The 17,851-nt window shown below is 37.7% G+C and overlaps 3 protein-coding genes and 1 long non-coding RNA gene across 4 annotated transcripts; 2 read left to right on the forward strand and 2 right to left on the reverse strand.

The window, feature by feature from the left end:
• Window positions 1-6,191: 6,191 nt before the first annotated feature.
• Window positions 6,192-7,652, reverse strand: LOC112276871 (uncharacterized). Its single transcript, XM_024508652.3, has 2 exons — window positions 7,277-7,652; window positions 6,192-6,796 (listed from the first exon to the last, which is right to left on the reverse strand). Exons 1-2 carry the CDS (start codon window positions 7,446-7,448, stop codon window positions 6,609-6,611), a joined length of 360 nt encoding a protein of 119 aa, XP_024364420.1. The 5' UTR covers window positions 7,449-7,652; the 3' UTR covers window positions 6,192-6,608.
• Window positions 7,653-7,837: 185 nt separating this feature from the next.
• Window positions 7,838-9,999, forward strand: LOC112276869 (pentatricopeptide repeat-containing protein At2g33680). Its single transcript, XM_024508650.3, has one exon. The coding sequence runs from the start codon at window positions 8,088-8,090 to the stop codon at window positions 9,495-9,497; it is 1,410 nt and encodes a 469-aa protein (XP_024364418.1). The 5' UTR covers window positions 7,838-8,087; the 3' UTR covers window positions 9,498-9,999.
• A 235-nt stretch (window positions 10,000-10,234) lies between these two features.
• Window positions 10,235-10,825, reverse strand: LOC149986424 (uncharacterized). Its single transcript, XR_016500736.1, has 2 exons — window positions 10,568-10,825; window positions 10,235-10,440 (listed from the first exon to the last, which is right to left on the reverse strand). It is a non-coding gene; the product is annotated as an uncharacterized LOC149986424 (long non-coding RNA).
• Window positions 10,826-13,599: 2,774 nt separating this feature from the next.
• On the forward strand, window positions 13,600-16,345 carry LOC112276870 (elongin-A). Its single transcript, XM_073530894.2, has 7 exons — window positions 13,600-13,737; window positions 14,199-14,392; window positions 14,703-14,840; window positions 15,058-15,136; window positions 15,432-15,509; window positions 15,659-15,734; window positions 15,937-16,345. Exons 2-7 carry the CDS (start codon window positions 14,240-14,242, stop codon window positions 16,028-16,030), a joined length of 618 nt encoding a protein of 205 aa, XP_073386995.1. The 5' UTR covers window positions 13,600-13,737; window positions 14,199-14,239; the 3' UTR covers window positions 16,031-16,345.
• The last annotated feature ends 1,506 nt before the right edge of the window (window positions 16,346-17,851 follow it).

Raw genomic sequence — 17,851 nt, forward strand, 5'->3', positions numbered from 1 at the left:
AAAAATACGCGAAGAAATGTATTCAAGCAATTACACACTCTAAAATTTAATCATAATCTATTCATTGAATCTTTAATTAATAAAAAGTAAAAAATATATATATATATATATATATATATATATAATTTTTTAATAAAATAAATAAATAAGTAAATATATATATAATTTTTTGATAAAATAAATAAATAATTATATATATATATATATATTCAATTTATTATGAATAACTTATAAAAGTTTAAAGATATAAAATAAATAATTAAAAAATTAAGTAAATGTATTTTATTTCAATGATAATTTGCTTATGGATCAAGGATTTGAGCTTCACCATGACTCACATATAGTGTATAAAGATGTTTCAATAAGGCCTCACAATCTTAATCCTATCTTCCTTTCTACATTGAAGGTGCTACAACTTATATGAGACATGGATTTTCCTTCCTCCAAAGACTACACTAATTGTTGATCCTTCTATTTTCTGCTAGTAGATTATTTATTTATTTATTTATTTATTTTTGACTTAACCATGGTCTAAAAAAACACTCATTTTGACTAACAATCTTACATAGCCTTCAAATCTTGCTCCATTTCTTCATAATAGCTTCTAAAATTTTGTAAAAAATCTTATATAATTCTATTTTAAATCTAAAACTTTATATAAATTTTTTATTATACTATATCAATTTAAAACTATATTTTCCTACCTTATTGATTTCTATAATAATAAAACTAATTTAAATCAATTAAAAATCTTATTTTTTATATAAATAATTTAAAAGACATGAGGTTCTTTTTCATGTTTTTATTTTAACTACTAACTAATATCTATAGGTTATAATTATATATATATATATATATATGAATAATTCATATAGATAAATGATCTATTTAGGTATTGATATCAATAATTTAATATTAATTATTTTATATTAAAAAAAGTACTAAATTAATTAAGATAATTACCTCTAAGACCTAAAAAATTTAAAAAATATGGTATATCTCATGGATTTGAAGAATTCAAAAATTTTAAGAAATGTGCCATATTTTTTAAAATTTTATAATTACTATTAAATCTTAATAAATTATTATTTTTAACTTACAATTCTAGCTATACATTTAATTTGTAAAGACAAACTTAAGTAGAATAAAGAAGCAAAAATAGCATTTAAAAATTTAAAGAAATTTTTTATTATAAAATCAATCTTTTATTGTTTTGACTTTTAAAGATATTTTTAATTGAATTAAATGCATTGAACTTTCTTTGAGTGTCATTTTGCCACAAATGAGAAAAAAATGAAATAATTCACCTAATAACTTTTCATTTAAGAAATATTTTAGCAATCAATATCAATAAAAAAATCCATAATAAAGAACTTACTATAATTATGGATTTATTTCAATAATGGCATGACTATCTTAAAGGCACTTCTAGTTTAATGATTATTTATACAAATCACATGAATTTTGAATATTTAATATCAACATATACTTTAAATTGTTATCAAGTTGATTGGAGTATATCTTTATTATGATTTGAATTAAAAATCACTTCTTAACTAAAAAACAAAAATATCTATCAAATGATCTATTTAGACATTCTTATCTAGACATTTCTTCTTTTGGTGTAATAAATAATTCTTTTGAAACTTGAGCACTTTCACTTTTAGATAATGAAATCAATATTAATTGTTGATTTAATATTTTTCAAACAAATTCAATCAAGTATGTCCTCAAATTCACTTATTTATAATGTTAAGAATAATCTTTCTAAATCTTATGATACTTCTAAGTTTGAATTCAAGAACAATCTTTTCTATTTTCAAAGATGCTTATATTTTCCATAAAATAAAGCACAATTACATATTCTTCAAACTTGTCTCAATTTTCCAATGGCAACACACATTGAATACAATAAGATTTTAGAGGTAATATCAATAGATTTTTAGTGGCTTCAATCATAAAAAAGAATTAAAGACTATGTAAAATCATATGATCTTTGTTATTGATCATCTAATTTTTTTCAACAATTATTTATATTTGAACAATAATAGTCTTTTGTTTCTATAGATATTATCATGAAGCTTTTAATTTCAAGTTTTATATCTTTCTATTTGTGATAATAGATTATTTCACTAAGATATTACATTTATTATTTTATACAAAAACTATTATAGATAAAAAAATAAATAAATTTATTCTAAAAAATATTTATTGATATTATGGATTGCTAAAGAATATTTTATTAAATAGAGAGATTCAAATTGTATAAAAGTTTTGAAGAATATTTTTTAAGATATTGAAAGTAGACATAAAACTAACTTTAGATTTTTATCTTTAAACTAGTAGATAAATAAAATAAGCGAATTAAATTTTCAAGTTATAAGAAACAATTTGAAAATTTAATCAATTTCAATTCCATATTAGCAAGAAGGTTGTTGCTTCATTGTAATATTAAAATTATTTTTCCTTGTGAAAAATTGGAATCATTTATTTAAATAATTGTTTACATATACTTAAACATACATAGATATATCATTAATTTTTGGCAAGATTTTCTTCTCTTTTATACATTTTCCAACCTCAATAACAATTTGGAACTTGATTGTCTTTGTGCCAACCTTTCACACACTACAAGATACATGTATTCAAGAAACTCAACAAAATTCAAATCACAACTTACCATTGAAACTTCATAGCCATGGCTACAGTATTCTTTAATATATGTAAAACAATTTACAACTATATACATGTACAAGACAAAAGAACCAAATCTTTCAATCAAACAGAACAAAACAAAACATAAAATCCATATTAAACCAATTCATGTTACAAAGTAAAAAAGACAACTCACTTCCACAGATAGCTCATCTCATCATATATACTCCAGAAGTAATAAAACAAACACAAGATTCATCTTTTTATTATAAAATGAAACCTGAAGTAACAGGAGCATTTGGCTAAAGTTGCTTGATATCAACCAACCCAGGAAGAAGGCAGATTTTCACGGAGATAGCTCAGTTCTGCGGATTACTCCAACGAGATTTGGAGTAATTATAGAGGATTATCATATCTCTCGTTCTGACAAAGCATCAGAACAATCTGTTAATTTATAATACACATGCCAAACATCTTTCTCAATTTCAACCCTATGTGGATTCTTTTGGTGCTCACTGGCTCATAATCTTATTATATGGAAAAGCATTGGCATCGATCATCCGCACTAAGAAGTGTGATCTTTCAATAAAAAAAAACAACAATCCAGTCTGCTTAGAGCTAGAGGCTCAATGGATTCATTGGACAGGCTGCAAGACAGTTGCTCGTCGATGCTTGGATTTGTGAGCAAGTGCACACTCAGCTTGAGGTATCGGCATCTGTAGAGGTGATTCTACACATCGTGACCTTGAGTCCCATTGTTTGGTTGTAGTTAGCCAGGATCAATGTTACCGACAGTGATTTCTTCCCGAAGCAGCTCCATGAAACGGAATCGATGCGTTCAGTCAGCAAGGTGGTGCAAATTGAGGGGCTTCGTAGATTCAAACTAGTCATTGCGTAATCAATCTCTCGCTGGTTTCGAAGCTCGAGTATTCTCTTCGGTTCTGTACACATCTGTAACTTACTCTACTTCCTCTGCAACTTCTCCTTCTGGCATCGAATTTTTGTCACCCTAGTGGAAAACTACGCCCTTTACCATTGATTTTGCCTGAGGTTTGTGTTCTAGACGCTTGTTTTCTCCCCCAAGAAATTCTAGACTCTGGTGCCGCCAGTAGGCATCGGGAAATTTACTGTACATTACCCTGTTCATTTTCCTCACAATATCACTGAAGTCGTGCAAATACCCTAAATTTTGACAACGCCAAATGTAACCCCCCTACATCTGAGCTAAGTTATTCTAAAGAACGGCTCATCTGTGGAGAAGACTGAGGTAACATTTAAAGAACTGAATGCACTTGACCCCTGATGCATCGCAAACATATCGTTATCGGGCAGGATTCGAGACCATCCCCACTTCACGGGTTTTGGGGGGTTATCCTCCTTCGCCAAACTCGTAGACGCATCGGAGCTTTCAATCCTGTCTACACAGGGCTGTAGAATACCAGCACCAACAAGCTTCCGCCGCTGCTCTGTCACCTGCTTTCCGAACTCGAACATGCAATCCAGGAGATCCTGTAAATCCTTTCCAGCGCTCAATTGCTCCCTGACGTTCAAAAACGGTTCAAACAAACAATCATGCGCTGCCTGTACCACCTTTAGGCTCTCCCAATTGGCAGTATCCCTTTCGACGGGAAGCAGATGGGCCACGAATTCTGTACCAGGTGATGCCCAGCTCGGAACGTGCCCTCTGCCGTCGGGAACTTCACTCCCTGCCTCCCAGTATCAGGCCCGATGATCACAATCTCGCAATTTGGGTAGGGACCAAAAACATCAATCAATCGGCAGTTAGATCGCAACACGCCGCCGTTTGACTGACGAGACTGTCGCCAGTGTCCGTTTCGTATAATGCCAATGAACTGCCAGGTCAGGTCTCCGAACTTCATCTCCACGCAATCCTCCGTAACTCTGATCGAGCAGCGCTTGAAAAACGCCTCGTCCTCGGGACACGCGGAGTATGCGGCCTTCTCACGCTTCCGCATCCACGCAGCCAACTGTGTCCCCATCGTGTCCATCCTGATCATCGTGTCCACCACGTAGGAAGGTTACACCGGATCAAACTGAACAAGACATTCTCAAAACTATGGCAACGAGCAGGATTGGCACAACAGCAAGCAGGCAGGCAAATTGATATGCAGCCTACTACCTCTCCAACAAGCACCTCAAGCTATGCTTCTGCCACACGGTTTCTGCAATGCCTTTTTCCTGCAATTAACAATCGGTCGACGAGTTCACCAGAGGACCCCCTTGGTAAATCATCTTCAACAGTAGGGGGAACCTGGATGAATATCGGCACGTGGGTAGACTTTTGGCCCATGTTTCGTCAGCAACTCTTGTAGGTAGATAGAAACTCACACACAGTCAATGACGATGTTTTCGACACCGTGTTGTACTAGCTGTGGAGAAGAACATGCATTCCAGCACAGTGATGGCAACAGCTCCATCGAGCAACATGGATCATCGCCGTGGATTGCCTGAACATTCTGCCACAGTGAGAAGATTTATAACGTGTGTGTCTCGTCAGTGGTGGTGTCATGCCTTCATCGACGCGTTCTTCCCCATTCTGGGTGCGTCGCGGACCCAGTCAATCATCCACTCCTCCAACCTTCTCATGCACTCCCAAATACCGATACCGCCCTCGTGGACTCCGTCGTTGACTTTCTTGGTTGTTTCGACGATGGATCCTAATCCTGAGCCTCGTTATATGTTCTTCGTCGTTTGTTCTTTGTGCTTGTGGGGCATGCTTTGTAGTTGCGAGGTTTCTTGTTTTTGACAGAGACTCGTTCTAAACAGCTAGTATCGTTTGCAGACAGTGGAGGTTTTCCTTTGAGATACTCGTGAGCATTTGAGAAGGAAAGAATTTAAAAACTAAAAAATAAACCTTCTTTTGAAAGATGTGTGATTAGGCAGGAACCATTTGATGTGACGACAACCAATGTCAAGATGAAGAAAAGATAAAGAAATTGGTGTACTATAGATATGTATAGGTACATTTATATGATCACGCCGAGGGGCTTCTTGAGAACATTGGGAAAGTAGAGAGTGGTTCATGTGGTCACTACTGCCTGATCTTAATAAACCGCCCACTTAGACATAAATTGTTATTAACAGATTGGTACATTGTTTTCGATGACCTGATTTCAGACACACAACAAACTTGAAACATGAGGAACAAATTCAAAGGGTTGAATAGTAAATGGAAAGAGCTCCTCATTCTACCTTGTACAAGCCAGGCTATCCGCAAATGATCCATACCAAGTGATACTGATGCATAGAAACAGTTTCAGAGATATCACACACTTTTGCAATAAGGCTAGTTCAAGAGATCAAATACAATTCCTGTCCATTAAGTGCATTCGTTGCACATGCTACTTAAAAGTAGTCTAAAGAGTTGAAATAGGCGCCACGTTCAAGTCGACGGCGTTCTACCAGAGGATCGGCAAGTCTTAAAATGTACTTGTTCGAACTCAGACATTCAGTTACATAAAATCAAGGAGTTTACGAACTTTCAGTTCTTCCAACTGCCCCAGATGAAACCGATGTGAAAGAGACAAGACTAGTTCGTGTGCTTTCTTTTTTAAAGTGCGGCGTCACAAGATGGAGCTCCCAAACAGAAATTGTACATCAGAGTCTCTGTATTGAATCCGATGAAGATAAACCTCAGGATTTAAACAAGGACGATCGTCAATTCATGTATGAGCAGAACCAGCACAAGTGCACAAAATGCGTGATTATGCTCCTACACCAACACCTAATCTTCAGTTGCATATCAGGATGAAGTCTAATCGAGAGAAATTGAGGGAAAGATATCCATCACAGCAAGACTGTCGACACTTCACCCCTCAGGTCCAGGACCCCTAAATTTCGTGGAGGCTGGGAAAACAGTTCTTATAGCCCTTTGTTGCCGACACAACCCGCCAGAACCCTAAACAGCAAACCTAAGATTCCTGTGAGCCACTCTAAAATTGCAATTTCTTCTTGTGATGTCTTTCCTTTTTCAAGCGCCCTTGACTCTTTCCTCTCTTCTTGATGCCACCTCGAACCTTCAATCTCTTCGAATCGTTGCCGCCATTGCTGGGACCGGCCTCGTCCACGGCCATAGAGGTAGAGGACTGCCCTTCCCTTCCTCGAGTTGGTTCCTCAACTTCTGCGACCGAAAAGAAAGCATCCGCTCGTAAGTTACAAGCACATAGAGAATCAATGCAGTGATACAACTTCACAAAGACTAGAACTGGGCTGCCACGTACTATACTTACAAAAACAAACAGACAATTCAACGACGTTACCGTATGCGAAATGCCCACTGAAATTTAACCCACTTTTCACCAAGACAAAAAGTACAAGTTAATCCATCGAAACACCACATCTGTGCCCGGCTACTTCTCAAGAAACCCCCATATTGCAAAATTGTATCGCCGGAACCATACAAGAATGCCATGAGACGAGCATCTGAAAGCGTACCAACTATAGAACTACAACAAGTTCAATCTAAGAGACATCCAAAAAACTTCACCCTAAACTCCTTAACCGTTCTCTGAACTTGATTACACCTGATTAGGAACGCACTACCATCAACCCAGTTTCATCATTCATATCCACCAAATCTTAGTTGAAAGGGAAAACTCACCCATGGTTTCTTCACGAGACCGCTTCTTCGGAAGCTCAAGCTTCGGCGCCGCCAAGGCAGCTTCCATGATCGCTTGCTTGGCAGCATCTTTCTCATCATAGTGAGGCGTCACGAGTTCCCGTTTGAGCGTCCTCAGCCGCTTCAACCTCTTCGACCTGATTGACTTGCCCATCTCTGCGAACTTCGAGATACGACCGACCTCACGGTTCAACTTCCCTCAAACCCACTTAGGGAACCCAGAGCGTCCTGAGAACTATTCACGCAAAGAAGTGAAGGCAATTGAGGTATAGAGACGCCTCTGTAAAGAAAACAAACGAGTATGCTTCACTGGTGCGGCTGCGGCTGCGGCTACTGTGAGAGCAAGAAAGCTCTAGAAAAAAAGGGTCTGACCAGCAGCAGCGGGGCACAGAAACAGTGATTAAACCTCACTCCTGTGGTCGATTCTTCATCCATCTTAGAACGAAGACCTAAAAGAATAGTTTCAATCGTCTAGATTTCATCGAAGTTAAGGCTGTATCAAAAAATAACAACCTGAAGAGAAAGCGATCGTGTGCAGCTACCGTTGCTTTTCCATCTTACACTGTTGGTAGTTTTCCTTTTTTTTCTCATCATCCGTTGGAAATTAGGGTTTGGAGTACTTCGTTGAAGTTTGCCTCATGCATCAGAATGGTTCAAGATGGTGCGAAGTATTGGTCCTTGAACTAAATGAATATTAGGATATTATATCACTTGAAACACCGCTGATGTCGCGATTTGTTGGTTGTATTCAACGGTGAGGGTTGCGAAAGTTTTTGCAATTAGGTTGGGTGCAATGCGCAAGCTGCTATTGCTTCTGGGGCGACTTCGAAGTTCTTGCGTATCTTTGGAGAATCGCTTCTCGTCGAGGCTTGTGACATCTCGGGACAGTGGAGGGTGTTTGGACTTCGCGGTTCTCCAGAACAGAGATAGTCGTAATTGCAAGTTTCTGGGTGTTAGGTATGTCACGGGGATAGCTGATTTCGGCGAGATTATTCAGGATCGTGGTGGATTGGGCAAGGAGTTCGATGAGAAATTCCGTAGTGCGAGCCGTTCAAGTAGTACATCCAATTCAGTTGGTTTGAACGTGGTTCGAGATCGTAAGGAGCAACAGCGTGCACCTAGAGGTACTTGGAATTTGATTTCCTGCAACGCTGCAATTTCAAGGTTAGCGCAACAAGGCCGCCGTGGGGAGGCCCTTGCATTTTTTTTCCGGATGCAGGATGAGCACGTGCGCCCTAACCGGGTAACATTCTTGAGCCTCTTGAAAGCATTTAGGGGTCCTGGAGACCTTGAAAGTGGCAGGCGCGTGCACAACTTTATCCTCGAAAGACAGTTGGAGTCAGATGTGCGTGTTGGGACCGCTCTTACTTGCATGTATTTTAGATGTGGTAGCGCTCTAGATGCACATCGAGTTTTTAAAAGAGTTCAGAACCGGGACATTATTGTATGGAATGCCATGATCGAGGGCTACTGCCAGGCTGGTCTTCGTGACAAGGCTTTAGAAATGTTCAAGGACATGAAAATTGCGGGTCTCGCGCCAGATGTGGCCAGTTTTCTGAGTATCCTGAAGTCGTGCAATGGATCAGTTCACTTGGATGATGGAAAACAGCTTCACAAGGCCATCATTGAATCAGGGTTTGAGCTTAGCGTTCGTGTTCAGACAGCCCTTGTCAACATGTATTGTAGGTGTGAGAGTTTGCTGGATGCTCGGAAAATGTTTAACAAACTTCCCAGAAAAGATATAGGGCTGTGGACGACGATGATTGCTGGATACGCTCAGACGGATCACGGTGAGGAAGCTTTCGCACTATTTCAAGCAATGCGAGACACCGGCCTGCAACCCAATAAGATGACTTTTCTTGCTTTGCTCAAGGCATGTACAAGGCCTGAATTTTTGCAGAAGGGAAAATGGTTGCACAACCATATTCGATGTGCAGGGTTAGATTCAGATGAAAAAGTAGGTACGGCTCTTATAAACGCCTACAGCAAATGCCGTAGTTTGGTGGATGCTCGAAAGGTGTTTGATAATCTATGCACAAGGAATGTCATTTCTTGGACTGCGCTCATTGCTGCGTATTCTCGCAATGATCGTGCTGAGGAGGCACTGGACTTGTTCGAGCAGATGAAACGAGAAGGGGTTCAGCCAAACGAGGTCACCAGGAACACGGTTGTTAAAGCATGTGATCGTTTGGGTGCTGTGTGAAGATTGGGAGTTTATGACATGAGAGTCTTGCTCGCACCCAAATTATTGGATACACTCAATGAAGAACAAGGCCGGAGTCTGTAGGCCGTTATGGCAAGGAGTTGAAGTTGGGCAGTCTTGGAAATAAGGTTTGAAATGGACTTCAGAGACGCCACTGCTGCAGACTCATAGTAGACCATCTATTCTCTAGTGGCTCCAATTGCTTTGTCTACAATCCCCGAAAGCCCAGTACTTGTTTCCTCTTCTATTGTACTTCATTGACATCTCTGCTTTATACAAAGGCATGTTGTACTACAGTGCAACAAGCCAGTGTATAAAGCGGAGATGGCACGAGGCATGAACCTTCCTTTGTCCATCAATTTGCAAGTAGTAGGTTTGTGCAGGAACTAATTTGATGACGTTTAATTCCCGAAGATGAGCTGGCTTCGCGGTGAATATGTCTCGACATAAACTGGAACTTGTTTTGAAATTTCAAGGCTGCATGTCATTCTGCTTGTGAACACTCACTGTAGTCATCATTTTTTCACCGAATATTTCTGTTTTCATGATTCGGTGACCGAAGGGATTACCAAACGAAGTCAGTGGCCAAACTCGTAAAGTTAACAACGTACAGTCTTGACTTACACCAGTACCACTTGCAAATATACATGTAATGTTGCTCCCGCAAGTCTTCATCGCAAGTTGTATTCCTACCACCTGTCACGTCAATACCAGGTTCGAAAGATCCACACTAACGGAGCTCAGAAACCCAAACGGGCACGGAGTGCCTAGTCACAGAATCGCTCATGGCCGAGCTTAGAAGAATGTCTAGAACCTGACTGTGATCATCGATTTAGCACAAGCTGCAAGGAGATGTCAAAATGTCAGATAGCCGAGGCCCATATTTCCCACACTCGTCCTGTATGTGTACCCCAGTTCCCTCTAGTCATCCTTGGGTTGCCATCTGGTCAAGGACCCGACAAAACGTCAACTGAAATTGATACAATTGAAAGGGCCCTAGGATACGTGAGGAACGATGGATTGAAGCTCAAGGGGATATTTGGAGAAAGTTAAAGAGTTGAGGAATGTACATGTATTTTCAACTTCTGATGTACGATGCTCTTTCCTCTTTACCTTCGGAAGAGATGTCCTTCGGTGTGGATGATACTTCGAGACATCGAAACGTGATGCATTGATCTGTTGCTCAGGTGTACCGTACATGTTAATGTACGATCACCTTCTCTGACAGATATGGCAGTACTATTTTTAAAAATGAAAGACGAAACCATAATTTCCAACTTGAGTGGAGTGCATGTTATCGATTACTTCAGAGTCTGCTTTCAACTAGTGATTCGATATTATTCTTCGTATTCTTTACTTCTGCAGCCTCCTCACCACCTTGTTTGCTCATCAGGTGTTACAAAGTAACTTCAATCTCTGTAAATACCAGTTCTCACGAAGGAAAAGTAGGTTGTGTAGATTTGTATTTTATTCCGATACTTCAATTGATGCACAATCTCTGCTCACACGAAGATAATTATTGGTTACTTTAACGATCTATAACTCTAGTCTTTACTTTTCAAAAGGTTGGGTGCGTTGGTGAGGACCACCGAGGTCATGGATACGAACTCAGGCGCTTAGGCCCAATTGAAGTAAACACCAAGTGTTTTAACCTGACTCCACACATGCGTGAAGGATAGCGTTACAGGGACGTTGATGGGTTATACGAGGGTTCCGGGTGAAAACTACAGCATGACGACTAGGAAAGCAGAGTTGCCACACTCAATCTACGGACATATGCATCAACGCTTGAAGGTCGCGAAGAAAGAAATGGATGAAAACTCATCCTAATGACAATCCTCAAAACCTGTGTAGTTTTGTAGATATCCAGCGTAGACCTCCAGTTAAATTGACGTGCATGTCTACATCCAAAAGCTTTGATTCCAGGACTCTAGCGACAAGTCTTGCTGCAACAATTATGAAATTTAGATGTGGGCGAATTCTGAGCTTGCACTACCCTCTGCAACAAAACTTCTACTTCTGCAGCTGTTGCCTCTCCCCAGTTCATCTCCTTTACGTTACATGCCCTCGTTTCATGTGTGCGAATGGCAGAAGCATCATCGGACGCAAAGAGATGGATTCGAGCAAGCTAGACATCACTGGCTTCATCGCAAACTGGCCAAGGGATGTGAAGGTTCTTTCCTGCATCACCATCTCCATCGACAACGATTCCCGGCTCACACAAATCTAGAGTCACTGGACTGCAGCTATGTGTGTGTGTGGCTGGAAGTGGGTTGTATATATATATATATATATATATATATATACATATACATGTGTCCCGTAAGCATGAATCCAGCGTCTGTAAATAAGCTTCGGGTTGCGTGATGCTTTTGTGAATCGCCGAGTGCGATGCCCGCGTCGCGGCTACGCGTGACGAGTTTGCCGGTCTGAAGCTTCATCGACAGCAACGCTAGATTCTTCGGGAATATTATTGTAGATTCTTCGGGACTATCATTATTGTACATTATTATACACATCAGTGACTGGCTTTGACATATTACTCCCAACTTCCAAAGTAGCTAAAAAGCAAGCTGTGTACAATATAACAATGAATTACAACAGAAACAAAGGAACTAAGATTTATACAGGCATATTTTGATAGCACAACCCAACTATTGAAAAAATAAAATAAAGTAAAAACATGCAGTAAAAATTTGAATAATTAGACTGTAGACATGAATGAAACAGTTAAACAAACAATGGCAACAATGCAAATCTTATGGTTTTGAGTTTGTGGTGTATTTGTAGATATTGTGTACTTAAGAATTAAATATTGACAAGTTTATGATAACGTAGAGGGAAAAATAATGATCAAGTGTTTTATATTCTATGTGATGAAGCACAAATATTACTTTATATATGATAATGTAACAATTGAGAACTTTGATGATTTTTGTAATGGCAATGGAGTTTGAACTTGCATTCTTCTCTATGATTGAACCCAAGATCCTGAACACCACTTGCCTTCATAGTCACATAAAGACATTCACATATTCCCTCCTTCACACAATTAATTATATATGCAATAACACAGGGACAGAAAAATATATACACTTAGCACTGTAACAATGAAGATTAATTTTAATAAGTAAATAAAAAAGATTCAACTAATATTTATGATAATATCAACAGTCATAGTTGTTTCATTGCTTAAACTGAGCTGTAAAATCACTGGGCCTTCTTGCAATTAGAATTTTGAACATTTTAATTTTCCATTATATATGTATGTATGTGTAGATATATATATATATATATATATATATATGAACAGAATACCGTGTAATCAAGCAATTTCTTGACAGTTATTTTCATACAGCTTGAAATTCATAAGTTAATTACACTTCATTTAAATTCCAATCTTTCTAATCATTCCAAAGAATTGCTGTTATATTAAACTTAAGTTGAAATTTCACATTTACTTTTAATCACGCATTATTCAAAAAAAGCAATAATTTAACTTAACATTAGAACACATTGCAAAAATTAGTAGTTCTATTCGATTGTTCAACATTCAACTTGATATTCTTCCACTAAAGATGGCATTTGATCACAAAACAAAACAAACTGTAGAAAAATTACTGATAATATTTAATTAATGATTCAAAATCTAAGGATATTTAAATTTTTATTTATGTGATTAATAATAATAACAAACCAAAATATATTTTTTTATTGATGTGATTAATAAAAATAAAAATAATAAAAAAATAATAAATAATTTTATATTTATTACTCGGATTTGAATTTATTTATTTATCTATTTTTATTGTCGATTCTGCAGTAAGCATCATTTCCCACCGCAATAAATATATTTCACCATCCACACTCATTCGTTTCCTCTCTTGAAGTTCTCAATGACGAGAACACGTAATCCTCACCCCGTACGAGGGGTTCCACTGACCCGACATTTCCCAGGGTCCCGGGGGTTCCTATTAACCGGCGGAAAGAGGCACCGGGCCTCCGATAGCAGTGAGGGAGCTTCTTTCTCCTCGCTGGCAAAGCTGCAAGCTGCACTATATAGAGGGGCCTGGGCACCTCTTGCTCCCCGGGTCGAGAGAGAGTGAGCTATGGCGAGAGGCGTGACTCACTGTAGAGGAGGAGGAGGAGGAAGATCCCGTGTCTTGGTGCAATGAGCCTCTGCAGCGGTGGATTCTCACCAAGCCTGCCTTCTGTCGGATTCCTGCTTTCGGACATCGAGGTGAGGGTTTGAACTCTGGGTTGGGTTTTGATTCCCTAATTGCTCTGTTTGGGTTCGTCAAGCCCTTTCCCTGGAGTTGGTTGCGAGCATCTGTGGGTGAAATTCGTTGCCCCAACACCGACTGTGTGGATTAGCAGCCGGATCTGGTCATGAGAACAATGTCCGATTGTGGGTCGGTGAAGAAGTTGCGTTAATACGCGTTAGTTTTTCTGTTTTTTTGGGAGCCGAAGTCGAGAGTGAAACGGATGTGAAAGTAATTGTCGAGCTCAGGTGACTCTTGCCGGACTATTGGGCCATAATTGGTCACCAAAGCCATTGTCTATGCCGTCAGTTTAAGTCAATGATTGTTGACCTTTTTCATTTCTTTTCTTAATCTGTATTATGGGACCAGTTGAATTGAAAATTGACTGGGATGGGTGACCTCTTATTTCAGTTTTTTTTTGACTGTCTGCAATTTTCAGGTTTTTTATTTTCTTTCCTGTGGGTCATTGAGCAACGAATCATGGTGGTGAGTTTACTGGAGCTTTGTGTTCGGAGTGCGATCGACAATTTACAATATATTTCCGATGTTGGTGAGACCGACATTCAGTTGTTGAAGAGGATTTTGCCTCATTGCAATGCGGAGCAGCTCAATCATATTGAATCGTCAACGAAGGTTTTTTTTCCTGCAACTATTCCCCCAAATTTTGATGCTTCTAGGCTCTCAATGGGTTCAATTGAATGTGTCCACCCGAACTTCCACTAGTATGCATATTCACAGGCTTGTATACGTTGTAGTGCTAAATTCTACTCTTTTACACGTTTAGATTGTTTTTTAATCTTTAGTATGGACTAGATTGACCAAAAGTCTGTTTTCATATGATATTCTTTGGAGTGGATGTGGTTATATAGCTTGGGTCTTTGGAGTTTTTAGTGCGCCTTGTGTCAGGTCTTGACTGGCCATGTCCTCTATTTCTCTTCCACAGGGCAGAGACTTGAGCCCTATTACGGACGACCTGTGGCGCAAGTGTTATGGGCGTAAGTTCGGAAATGATGCTGTGGAGATGGTGAAGGAGCGGATGTCCGATCGTAAATGTAAATTCAAATGGAGGCAGTTATATCAGGTCAGTTTTCATCCAAAGCTACGAATATAGAGCGGAATGGTTTTAACATTTAATTCATGAACTAAATCTTTCTACATCGGTCTACTTTTGGTATTCCACGTAAATTCCTTATGGTGAGGAGATTCTTCACCCTGACAGAAGTATAGAAAACATTTTATTACAATTGTAGGATGTTGTTGCCTCTCGAACCCTAGTTGATGTGGTTTGTTTCATGCAGGCTAAATGTCGAGAGCAGGATGAAATTCAGAGGAAAGGTGTTAGTCGCCTACGAGAGCTATACAAGGAGCAAAACAGCCGTAAGTCTCTCATTACTCAATGTTTTGTTGAATTTCACAGAAATCACGGAGCAATGATTCATACCCGAAGGTCTTAATCTATAATAGATGGTGTAATATTCTGTTATAGTTAGTGTGACAACAATAGCTGAAATGATTCATTACAATTATTTAGTTACAACTGCCTTTGATGTGAAAACTTCTCACTTTCATTTTCATGGTCAAATGCTATGAGGCGATCTTGTTTATTTTGTTTTTTTTTGTTTTGTTTTGTTCTTTTATTTCTTCTGTAATATGATTTGTTGATTTTTAACAGAGAAAGAGAGGAAGCAAATTGTGCCCATTGATTTGAAACCGCCCGAGAGCAAGCGAATAAAGAGGACGGGTCCCGGAGGTAAGCTATATTTTCATCTTTCGTCTTGTAAGCGATTGATTGCAATCATAAATTTTGATTGCTTGAATGATTGACCCACGAAATGTCAATGATAAAAGTTCAATATTGCAATATCCCATGATTCAAACGTTTGTCTTGTGTCTTGACAGGAAGCTCTGGACCGTCGTCAAAGGCTCCTGCCAAGGGCAGACTGATGCAAAAGGCTAGAATGGAATTCGCCAAAAGGTAATTGATCAAATTCTACATGATCATCTGGTGCTCTGGGTTGATAATAAGGTGTATCTGTACATCTGGATCCCCCTTTTATTTTTTTTATTTTAAAAAATTGCTTGTGGTATTCTTTGGAATATTTTGCAGCATGCCAACGTTCTGTGAATCAGTTCTGAATTTTCCATACATTTTCAACTCACATGTGTAATCTTACCAGTAATGCGGCAAGTAGACAAGCTTCTATGGCGAAGAGTAGGTTGAATCTCAACAATGGGATCAATCAGCGGCCTGGAGGAAGTTTCCGTCGCTGAGTCTTTCCTGGGAAAGATGAACAGGTGTATTGAATGACAAGCTGGGGCAGTGATGTCTAAGGTCGAAGAATCAGTGGTAGCCAGGCAGCGCTACTATTCGACCCTTTATTCTTTTCATGATATTGATGGTTAGCAATGCACCATCTTTGTCTTAGCCCATGTTGAACAATTCCAAATGTTGTATAAGATATATGGTCGGTAATAAGAATTCATTTAGTGCATAAACAAAAATTACAGTTGCCTAAGTCCACATCTCAAGTGTGCAGTTGTATTATCTTTATCAATATAAACAATAATTATAGATGCTCTATTGTACACTGCATTTGCAAAAGTGAAATTCATTGCTTTTGATTTTGAAATTTTATATTGTTTAGGATTATTTATTATTGTTTAAAATATGGTTTGAGTATTCTAAACAGTGGGTCAAGGTTGGTTATTGTGGTTATAATAAACACATCCTTCGCTTTAAAATGTGTGGAGTACATTCTTTTTTGGATTTTTTTAGGATCGCCGCTTTTCCAGTCAATTAGTTTATTAGTGGTTTATTAGTGTATAACCAGAACATTAGTCTTCTAACCGTAAGAGATATTCATTGTGGATGCAAGATTATGCAAGTGTAAAATTGTAAAACTGTTTACAAACTTTTAATTTAATTAACTTGGTGCAGAGAGGGAAAATAAAACATTTATATTGTATATATATATATACAGAGAGAGAGAAAAGTGTTAAAGATACAACTCAATGTTGTTAAAGCCACACCTCCTTGCCATTTCATGATTGAATTTGTCCATTTGTAGTCTCTTGTGTGTATATGTGTATATATATATACACATGTATGAACATACAGTTTAATTTATTTTACTTCAATAGTTGAAATGCAAATATAAACTAGTTTTTGTTGGTGTTGGTTGAATGACACACTAATACATTGACACGAAATTTGAATATGGTCAAAATTTTAACAATTAGACATTTTCAATATACTAATGGAATAGAGATAATTTATGTCATAAGCTATAAAAGCTTAAAAATTCTTCTTTTTATAAGTTTGGAATGGATAGAGGACAAGGAATAAGAGAGAAAACTGGGGACGAGGCACAAAGAATGAGAGATGGGAATAGACATAGGGGAGGGGATTTGGAACGGGGAACATGGAACAAAGGAAAGAAACGAAGACATAGGATTGGAAATAGGAGACTGAGATGGAGAGGGGGGAAGGGAGGGGAAGAGGATTTGGAATGGATGACATGGGATTGGGAATGGGAGACAGAGATGGAAGATGAATAGAATCAATCATGAAATGGTATGGAGGGGTGTGGCTTTAACAACATTGGAGTGTGGCTTTAAGAACCTCATATATATAAATATTTAAATATATGTACACATATGTGTATATATCAATGTATACATTTCAAACTAAATGACAATCATACATGACTTTTTCATCTTGTTTTTATTTGTATCCATAAAAAAATATTTCAACTATGATAACAATATTATTGGAGCAATTGAAAGTTTTTTATAATGCAAAAAGAAAAAAATTCATAAATAATGATGCATTAATAATTAATAATTTTTTTCATGACTAATTGATTTATTATTGTTTATTTTGTTATTATAGTAGATGGTATAACAAGTTATACTTATATATTGACTAAGAATCATGATGGCACTTATGACTTGTTAAGTGATATTACAAATTCTTTTCAAATGAATACTTCTACAATATCTAATATTTTTGAGATAGATATTTTTAAAACTTATATATTTTTGATATAAATCTATAATATTCAATAATCTTTTAGAATATTTAATCATGTG

Source organism: Physcomitrium patens, chromosome 24, assembly GCF_059467195.1.
Source record: "Physcomitrium patens ecotype Gransden chromosome 24, ASM5946719v1, whole genome shotgun sequence".
Lineage (NCBI taxonomy): Eukaryota > Viridiplantae > Streptophyta > Bryopsida > Funariales > Funariaceae > Physcomitrium > Physcomitrium patens.

Excerpts from the sequence above, each read along its gene's own strand:
- LOC112276871 (XM_024508652.3), bottom strand. The coding sequence starts at position 7,448 with ATGGGCAAGTCAATCAGGTCGAAGAGGTTGAAGCGGCTGAGGACGCTC. Across the intron at positions 6,797-7,276 it reads GTCTCGTGAAGAAACCATGG|AAGTTGAGGAACCAACTCGA; the intron begins GTGAGTTTTCCC and ends TTTCGGTCGCAG.
- LOC112276869 (XM_024508650.3), top strand. The coding sequence starts at position 8,088 with ATGCGCAAGCTGCTATTGCTTCTGGGGCGACTTCGAAGTTCTTGCGTA.
- LOC112276870 (XM_073530894.2), top strand. The coding sequence starts at position 14,240 with ATGGTGGTGAGTTTACTGGAGCTTTGTGTTCGGAGTGCGATCGACAAT. Across the intron at positions 15,137-15,431 it reads ATACAAGGAGCAAAACAGCC|AGAAAGAGAGGAAGCAAATT; the intron begins GTAAGTCTCTCA and ends GATTTTTAACAG. Across the intron at positions 15,510-15,658 it reads AAAGAGGACGGGTCCCGGAG|GAAGCTCTGGACCGTCGTCA; the intron begins GTAAGCTATATT and ends GTGTCTTGACAG.